Raw genomic sequence first — 9,082 nt, 5'->3', positions numbered from 1 at the left:
GAGACAATGTTTTCATGTTAGCATCATGGCTACCATGATGCTAACAGCTAAAAGCATCACCCATCTCCTTCAAGGGTTTTGTGGTCAGTCAACGATGGAAAATATTTACAAAAAAAAACACAAACTTTATTTATAACACGGCAGAAGAGCCACTGCCAGGTTTAGGGACGGTGGGATTTGGGGATTTGTTTCTAAAAAGTCAGAAGTCGTCCTCAGGACAGCACGTGCTCCAAGACACCCTGGCGAATCAGCTGCTCGCATTTCCAGCGCGGCAGGAAGTGCTGTGGACAGAAGGGACGGACGTCAGGATGACCACTTCCTGTTTTCTCACCTGAAGCAGTGCGCTCTTCCTGTTCCCTCACCTGGCTGTTCTTCTTCAGCAGGACCACCGTGCCGTCGTCGATCTCAAACTCGCCGTGGTCCTTCAGACACCTCACCTGTGGGCGGGTGGGGGAGGGGCAGGGGTCATGTGACTGCTCTCAATCAAGGCTACGCCACTAGGAAGGGGCGCCGCTGGTCTCACCTGGATGTAGAGACTCTTTGGTGGCTTCATGTCCTGCGTGATGTCCAGACCTTCGGCTCCGCCCACCGAGCGCATGAATGACGCCAGAGACTTTTTATACTGGCTGAACCACGTCAGCTGTGCGCGCACACAGACACACACACAACCTTTATAGTCATTGTAAAAGAGTGTGCAAACAAAATTCGAGGCGCTACTCCTGCTTGGCATTTTAAAAACATTAAAATACGATACGTTTGAAAAAAATAAGTATATTTGAAATAGATCAAAAACAGTTCAAATAGTGCAGAGTATAAATACATTTTTGCACTATACTGTTGCTGTAATTATGCGCCACTGTGGGATTAATAAAGCCGCTCTCATCTATTCTCTAGGACTCACCAACACGCAACACAAACAGGAAGTGATGTCACTCACCTCCTCGGCGCTCATGTGGAAGCGGACGGTGGCAGGGAGCACGCTGCCGTACTCCCACCGCAGAGCCCTGATTCTCAGCAGCCGGTCGTACCTGAGAGGGGGGAGGAAGGGGGAAGAGAGGGTTGACCTTCAGCTGAAGAGCAACAGCAGGTCACATGGGCACAGGTGGGTGGAGCTTACAGGTAGGCCAGGATGCAGCGCTGGTTCCTGAGCAGGCAGCAGTGGCGCAGCTTGATGGAGGGGATGAGGTCGGCCCGGCCGCCCACCTTGGCCTCATTCCTGGGACACAGGGACAAACAGTCAGTACCTGTTGGGTCCACCAGGTGGCGCTGTCTCTAGGGGGGTGGGGAGGTGAAAGTGGTGTCGGTAAACTCACACGTCAGCCTGGTTCTGTTCGAACAGAGACTCCATCTCCTGCAGGACCTGCCGCAACCCGTCCTCCTGCAGCAACAACAGCAACACAACCAGCTCACTTCCTGCTGCACAATCCAGAGAGGGTTGTGTTTCCAGGGGGACGACTATCACTGTAGTTGCAATTTTTTTAACTTTTTTTTTTTTTTTTTTTATCTTGTTGTGATGTGTTGATGTGTTCCTTCACGTGTACATATTTGTATTGGGGTAAAGGGGTGTTTGTTTTGGTATTTCATATCTATTTTTACAGCTGTGATCTGTGTTGAGTGTGTGAATAATACACATTTAATATGTTCATATTAAATGTGTATAATTTGGTGATAAAATAAGATAAGCAACAAACAAAAAAAATCACATACACACTTATGGATAATTTAGAGTTCCCAATTGGCCTCATGCATGTTTTTGGACAGTGGGAGGAAGCTGGAGAACCCAGAGAGAACCCACACAGACGCAGGGAGAACATGCACACAGAAAGGACCCAGGCCGGGATGCACAGCTTTACATCCATGTTTTTGTATTACTTTATATCTAACAGTAGTTTAAAAACGCATATCGCTCCTTTAAAAGTGATTCAGTTTTTTGTTGTTGTTGTTGTTTTCATGTGAGCTTCTCTGTCCTCCATCCCACCAGTCAATCACATGGCAAACAGCAACAACAGCAGCAGGCGGATGTGACAGCGGCTCATTAATTAGTCATGAGCTGGTTGTAAAGCCTCTGAAATCAAAGTGTGTAGCGGAACAACATGAAAGCTGCTTGCAGTCTATCGGTGTCGGCGGCTCACTGTGACCGGCTAAACTTACGCTGAAGGCGGGCAACTGTCCGTCGCTCATCCGGTGAAGTTCCCGGATCAACTCAACGGCTTTTTCGCAGAACATCGCAACAAGTAAACAAAAACAAACAAATAAACACACACACAAATAAAATGTGACTTTCTCCACAGTAGCACAAGCAGCTCAACAGGTCCGGGGCAACTGAGTTTGGTTTCGCGGCAAAAAAACGCAACTTCCTGTTGTGGTCACATGATGACAGACGTCACAGCCTGATATTGTATTACAAAGGTTCAATAACTGCAATGTGATTCTTTCATTTTATCATCCATTTAACATAGACTATCCGTCTGTATTTAATCTGACGTTGCTCCATAGTAACGGGGTTTACTTTTCCGCCACTGCTTCATTTCAGGCACTGCCGGCTTCCGTTTAGTGAAAGGAGCAGCTTCCGGTCTAGTGCGTTCTTCTGACTCTCGGAAGTAGCATTAGCGATACCAGAGCGCCGCCACCGGCTGGTGTGAGACCTGCTCGCCCCGCTTCCTGGACACGGTGAAGTCCCGTAAAGAACCACCAAAAGTTTTGTTCCGTGAGACGGGGTTCCTCGATGCTAGCAGCCTGCAGCTTCGTTAAACCAGATCCTGACATGGTAAATATGTTGTGTGCTCCATAATCTGTGCTAAATCCATAATCCATTTTTTTGTGACACCTGTGATTTTTTTTTCTTCTTACCCCACACGATGCACACCTTCCTGTAGTCAGCCAGCAGGGGCGCCCTGAAGACTGAACTACAGCTATATAAAATAAAACGTCACACAGAATGTTGACAAAGTTTGTCGTTCAGATGTATTTAACTCAAAGGCAGATCTAACTTGTATAGGTGACTGACCTTAAACGCACCACGTTTAAACACCAGCTATTTCTGTCCGGCTAAAATGTGATGACGTATGAACCCATTTGCACCGTCAGATATTTTATTTTATATTTTCCAAAATGTAAATATGGATGTGAAACGTCCACGAGGTTCCCGTGAAGGCGCCACGAACCAGTTTTGTTTTGGATCTTGCTTCTCCGCTGCTCCCCAGCGACCGTGGACGCAGCGCCGCGGGACCACGTGGTCGCCTTCCTGCCCTGTGATTGGCTTGCGGTGCCAGGGACGACTGGCTGGCTCTCCGCGGCCGCCGCAGAGCTGGAAGCAACTTGCGGAACTCGGCAGCGCTACTGAGCGGTTCTCGGGGCTCCAGCAGCGGCCGCTGATCGGCCTCGTTCTCGCTGAGCGGCCCCGCAGTGTGTTGGCTCCCGTCCGGTCCGGCCGCCACTCACCATCCTCTCCTCCGCCGCAGTGATGCGAAAGCGGACCAACTCGTTGACTGCGGAGCGGGACGGCAGCACCGAGCCGCCGGACAGCGACCCGGACCGGAGCAGGCCGGCCGGCAGCGGGGCAGCGGACCACCCCGGAACCGGTGGAGACATGGGGAAACCGTTCAGGAGGTGAGACCGGAACCTTGTTTACACTTCTCTGCGTGAGAATAATCAGCAATGATTAATATAGCGATAACGCGTTGTTGATAACGTTGTTATAGTAAGATACTGTGGCGCTAAATCAGATCATTATAGTGAGTTAAGTGGCTCCTGAAGTGAATCAGTCAGAGGCCCCTCGTGAATCAGATCCTCCAGAACTGGTCCAACTGGTCCCCAGAGTTTGCCCCGGGCTGGTCGGACTGGTGCAGGTCACCTAGGCAGGTGGACGTGTCGACAGGTGTTTCCTCTCCTCAAACAGACAATCGGGACGGCACCTATTTGCACAGTCAGATTTTCCATCCTCGGGATGTTTGTGTTTGTTTTTTTTGGCTCAGAGACACAAATCTGGAGAACCAGTTGGTAGCAGTAGAACACCATTTACATGTATTTTCTTGTTGTTTTAGCCGTCTTGACGCTAAGCTAAGCTTGTTTTTTTTCTTCTGCTGCTGGCTCGTGGTCGGCTTTTTTTCCTTCTTGATCTGGTTTGACCTTTGACCCCTCTTCCTGTCAGCTGATGCTTCTTCCTGCTCTTTAGCCCTGATTACATAGGAAAGGGTCAGACCGATCTAAACGGATGGATGCAGACTCAGCAGGAATCTGACAGGACTCTGTGTTAGCGTAGCGGCTAAGATATCACCTGAACAGTACACCGACAGGAAGTGACACTCGAGTGGTTCTCCTTTTTTTTTAGTTCTGGTTTTCAGGAAGTGATGCTACTGTTGATGCTGAGTCAGCTAAGCTTGTTTTTTTTTCTGTGATGCGTATGTGCGATCACGTGACCAGGTCACAGTGCACTACATAATGGGAAGACACACCAAATAACACACATTTGTGTCACTTTGTCCAGTGTTGATGTCAAACTCACCTAGCGTCCGTCTGTCCGTCTGTTGAGGCAGGTGGCTGCACTGTAATCTGATTAGTCCAGTTTGACATGCCCCGCCCCCTACATCTAAAAAGTATCGTCCAGTCAGCTGCACACACACACACACACACACACACACACACACACACACACTGAATTATTGACGTCCTTCAGGCTCCAGGATTCATGTGACCCTGCAGTGTCGTCGGTTCCGATTACAACACCCACACTCTCACACACAAACACACACACACTCACATACTCACATACTCACACACATACACAGAGTCAGGTGTCGGTTTCCTGATTGATCCTCTCTGTAGCTGCATTTCCATCACAGTTCTTCACAACATAAAAGCGATATTTCCAGAATTTCAGGTACAAGTACAGTACAATTCAAGTACAATTGCGATTTGCAGGCGTTTCCTTTGAATGGTGTGAAGCGCATAAGCATAAGCTCTGCATTTCCATGTTGTTTGCTGTCAAGAGTGGTTGTTATATTTCTCTCTTTAGAATAGAATAGAATTCAACTTTATTGTCATTGCACAGTACAGTACACGAGTACAGAGCAACGGAATGCAGTGATTACTTGTAAAAAAAAAAACAATATTCCATCTCCTCCTCCGTCCAATCATGACGTGCCATTTTCACTTGAAGTGAACTGGTCACGTGACCCCCGTACATGCGGAAAAAAAGTGTTTCCATGCTGCTTTTGCGATCTACTTCTATATGGATGCGTGTGAAAAACCACCAACCAAAACCTTTCAGCCTTACTTGAGAGATTTTTTCCAAGTTTAGACTTTTCCATGATCATTCTTTCAATGCCATACTTAGGTTTTGCACAATTTAGGGTAGTACTGGAAACACAGCTTCTGATGTGAGTGACTAATGGCGTTGTGGGCGTGTCCTGCTCAGGCTCAGCTTGCTGATGAAGCTGCGCCGGCTGCTGCTGTGGCTGCTGCTGCTCTACGCCGCCATCCCTGTGCTGGTCAAACTCTGTCCATCCATCCAGGCTAAGCTGGTTTTCCTCAACTTTGGTGAGTCTGGCCGGCCCCACTTCTCTCTCTCACTCCTTTGGTCTTCTATGAAACTATGTGTGTCATGTGACCTCTGACCCCACTGCAGTGAGGCTGCCGTACTTCCTCGACCTGCGGCGGCCGCTGGAACAGGGACTGAACCACACGCACAACTTCTACCTGGAGCCGGTGGGGGGGCAGAGGATCGGTGTCTGGTAGCGTACACACACACACACACCTGTCCATCCCACGGTCCCCCAAGTGCATTGTGGGTAATTATGTGTCATGTCTGCAGGCACACACTTCCTGATCACATGTGGAGAGAAGCTCAGGGGAAACACGGAGACTGGTACCAGTCCACCTTTAGCTCCGCCCACCCTGTCATCCTCTACCTGCATGGGAACGCAGGCACCAGGTGACACACACACACACACACAGACACACGCACACACACACACACACACACAGAGGTGAGTCTGACCTGTTGATTGGTTCTCTCCAGGGGCGGAGACCACCGCGTCCAATTGTACAAGGTGAACACACACACACACACACACACACCTACCTGTGGACTTTAGAGTGCAGTTTCTCACTGTGGCCATTAGGGGGCAGCTGACTGGGTGCTGTTGTGTCCTGCAGGTCCTCAGTTCCCTGGGTTACCACGTGGTGGCGTTTGACTACAGAGGTAAGAACCAGGCCCAGCCCACTCTGCTGCTGCTGCTGCTGCTGCTGCTGCTGCTGCTGCAACACTGTGTGTGTGTGTGTGTGTGTGTGTGCAGGCTGGGGCGACTCGGACGGCTCCCCCTCCGAGGGCGGGATGACCTCTGACGCGTTCTTCATGTACAACTGGCTGAAGCAGCAGCTGGACCAGAAGACGGCGCTGTACATCTGGGGACACTCTCTGGGGACGGGGTAACACACACACACACACACACACACACACACACACACACACACACTCACACACACACACACACACACACTCTCCGGTCAATTCTACACCAACAGATTTATTTTTTGTTTTCTAGCGTTGCAACCAACCTGGTGAGACGGCTGTGTGACAGAGGTGTGTGACACACACACATGTGCACGCAAACACTCACCCACACACACATACATACTCACACACACTGCCTGCCTGTTGCGGTGCACAGGAAGTCCTCCTGACGCTCTGGTCTTGGAGTCGCCCTTCACCAACATCAGGGAGGAGGCCAGGAGCCACCCCTTCTCCATGGTAACACACACACACACACACACACACACACACACACACACACACACACACACACACACACACACACACACACACACACACACACACACACACACGGTGTAGGTGTTTCCTGTGGGCTGTGATCAGTGTGTGTGTGTGTGTTGTATGTCTCAGGTGTATCGCTACCTGCCGGGCTTCGACTGGTTCTTCCTGGACTCCATCACAGCCAATAACATCCGTTTCAGCAGCGACGAGAAGTAGGTCACCTGCCACTGTTGCCCTCTAGTGGCTCTCTGTGGGAACTGCACTCAACTCTGCCTCTGTGTGTGTGTGTGTGTCAGTGTGAACTACATCTCGTGCCCAGTGTTGATCCTCCACGCCGAGGACGATGGCGTGGTCCCCTTCCACCTGGGCAAGAAGGTACGTGTGTGTGTGTGTGTGTGTGTGTGTGTGTGTGTGTGTGTGTGTGTGTGTGTGTGTGTGTGTGTGTGTGTGTGTGTGTGTCTTCTCACCACTGCCCCCCCCTGCTGCAGCTCTACACCCTGGCCTCCCACTCCAAGAGCCTCAGCGGTCACAGGGTCCAGTTCGTGCCGTTCCCCTCGGCTCTGGCCTACAGACACAAGTTCATCTACCGCAGCCCGGAGCTGCCAAGCATCCTCAGGTAGCCACCTTAGCATTAGTTAGTTAGTTAGCTTAGCTTAACTAGCGTCTGCTCATTAGGACAGGACAGGAGGTGCTAACGATGCTAACTGTGACTCACTGTGTGTTTTGTATTGCAGTGATTTCTTTGCCACGGCACAGCAACCGAAGCAGAGCTAGGACCTGAACATATATACACACACACACACACACACACACACACACACACACACACACACACACACACACACACAGTTCATGCATGAACACCTCATTCCCCGGCCTGGGACCACCCCCCAAGAAACTGAGCTGCTGTACTGTAGAGCGACGACGACAACATCCGTCCGAATGTTTTTAATATTTGATCACTTTTGTGTTTCCGCTCTGACTTGAATCAGTGAAATGTGTTGTTGTGGTTTTGTGTAACTTAGTTTAGTCTGGACTGAAAGCTTCACTGATCCTGCAGAAGCTACACAAACTGTCTCTGAGCCCCCACACAACGACTCCACCCCTCCACTTCCTGCATCTCTTCAACATAACGGCCAACATCCATCTGTTTGGACTGCGTTACCCCTAAGGCACCTGCAATGCCTGCAGCTGCACGTGTGTTGAGTCTCAGGTCTGATCTACTGCAGTTTCAACTTCCCCCAAATCAGTAGAGTCGCCCCATGCTGCATGGGAGTGGAACTTCCAGGTCCTCGCGGCCTTGAAGGTTGAGTTGACTGGACTTGACCGGACCTCCAGCTGGTCTTAACCTCCAATTTGTCTGGACCTTCTCAGAAAGGAACTGATGCCTGTGCTGACGTCAGTGTGGAGTCAGAAGAGCAACCGACCATTTCATCTCTGGAAACTGAGATTGACACCACTTTATCTGTTACACAACAATTAACTGCAAGAAAATCTAATATAGTGTTAACATTTTCTTTAGCTCAGCTGAATTGTGTTAGCTGTGTAGGAGGCTAACGTTAGCTGCTAACTAAAGGACAGGACCCAGGACAACCAGGTCCTACTGTGTCGTAGACCCGCCGCTGGTCTGACTGAACCACTGAAGCTTTGTCAATGCCGAGAGAGGACTACAACTCCCACAGTGCTTTTTACCTACGACCTTCCACCACCCGTTGGTGAAAACCCGGAAACAGCCTCCAAGTCTCCAGTTTATCACAAACGAACTGCTCCTTTTTTCTTTTTCTTTTTAAATTATTTTATTTAGAACATTTGCTGAATGAATGAATGAATAAATAAAGGTACGTGGGTCAAAGCACGTCTACTTTAGTTGTACAAAGCCAAACACGGCACCTAACGTTGTATTTTATTTCGTCTATCGATTCTGCCGCCCTTCCGCAAACCTTTAATACATCCGAAAAACGCACTTCGGAACGCCGAATATGACAACATAACAAGCAAAAACGGCGCTGCGCTGGTTCGTCACGAAGTGACACTTCCTGTTTCTAGTTTGTTTCTCAGCGCAAACCGGAAGCACTGCGGGGATCTGGGTTGCGTAGTTTCTCAACTGTGGCTACAAATGTGGCTCACTACGATTAAAAAAATACAAAGATGGCTGCTTAGTTGTAGTCATTGGGGCGACGCTTGAAAAGAAAAATCAGAGGAAAAAAAATATTATAACTGCACGTTTTCTTTCTATATTTTCTATATTCAGTCCAATCATGGACCAAATGTCCTGATCTTTGATTAAAATAGCACGTTTTTGCTAAT

At 49.4% G+C, this 9,082-nt stretch overlaps 2 protein-coding genes across 6 annotated transcripts; one reads left to right on the top strand and one right to left on the bottom strand.

Moving 5' to 3' along the window:
• Positions 1-104: 104 nt before the first annotated feature.
• On the bottom strand, positions 105-4,877 carry gins1 (GINS complex subunit 1 (Psf1 homolog)). Of its 4 annotated transcripts, XM_076046014.1 has the most exons (8): positions 4,776-4,877; positions 4,505-4,582; positions 2,152-2,202; positions 1,314-1,378; positions 1,118-1,216; positions 938-1,028; positions 524-640; positions 105-437 (listed from the first exon to the last, which is right to left on the bottom strand). In XM_076046014.1, exons 3-8 carry the CDS (start codon positions 2,179-2,181, stop codon positions 213-215), a joined length of 627 nt encoding a protein of 208 aa, XP_075902129.1. In that variant the 5' UTR covers positions 2,182-2,202; positions 4,505-4,582; positions 4,776-4,877; the 3' UTR covers positions 105-212. The 4 variants fall into 4 exon arrangements, with proteins under 4 accessions (XP_075902129.1, XP_075902131.1, XP_075902130.1 ...); XM_076046016.1 differs by lacking the exons at positions 4,505-4,582; positions 4,776-4,877 and having other exon boundaries at positions 105-281; positions 363-437; positions 2,152-2,386; XM_076046015.1 differs by lacking the exons at positions 2,152-2,202; positions 4,505-4,582 and having other exon boundaries at positions 4,776-4,853.
• On the top strand, positions 3,123-8,657 carry abhd12 (abhydrolase domain containing 12, lysophospholipase). Of its 2 annotated transcripts, XM_076046010.1 has the most exons (14): positions 3,123-3,609; positions 5,417-5,538; positions 5,627-5,732; positions 5,813-5,932; positions 6,020-6,050; positions 6,157-6,202; positions 6,297-6,429; positions 6,546-6,583; positions 6,672-6,751; positions 6,905-6,987; positions 7,072-7,150; positions 7,264-7,391; positions 7,510-7,552; positions 7,585-8,657. In XM_076046010.1, the coding sequence occupies exons 1-13, from the start codon at positions 3,464-3,466 to the stop codon at positions 7,547-7,549; spliced, it is 1,152 nt and encodes a 383-aa protein (XP_075902125.1). In that variant the 5' UTR covers positions 3,123-3,463; the 3' UTR covers positions 7,550-7,552; positions 7,585-8,657. The 2 variants fall into 2 exon arrangements, with proteins under 2 accessions (XP_075902125.1, XP_075902124.1); XM_076046009.1 differs by having other exon boundaries at positions 3,125-3,609; positions 7,510-8,657.
• The last annotated feature ends 425 nt before the right edge of the window (positions 8,658-9,082 follow it).

This window comes from Nelusetta ayraudi, unplaced genomic scaffold (assembly GCF_046127955.1).
Source record: "Nelusetta ayraudi isolate G7.1 ecotype Tasmania unplaced genomic scaffold, CSIRO-AGI_Nayr_v1 ptg000089l, whole genome shotgun sequence".
In the NCBI taxonomy this organism is placed as follows: domain Eukaryota; kingdom Metazoa; phylum Chordata; class Actinopteri; order Tetraodontiformes; family Monacanthidae; genus Nelusetta; species Nelusetta ayraudi.
This window is presented reverse-complemented; position numbering and strand designations above follow the sequence as displayed.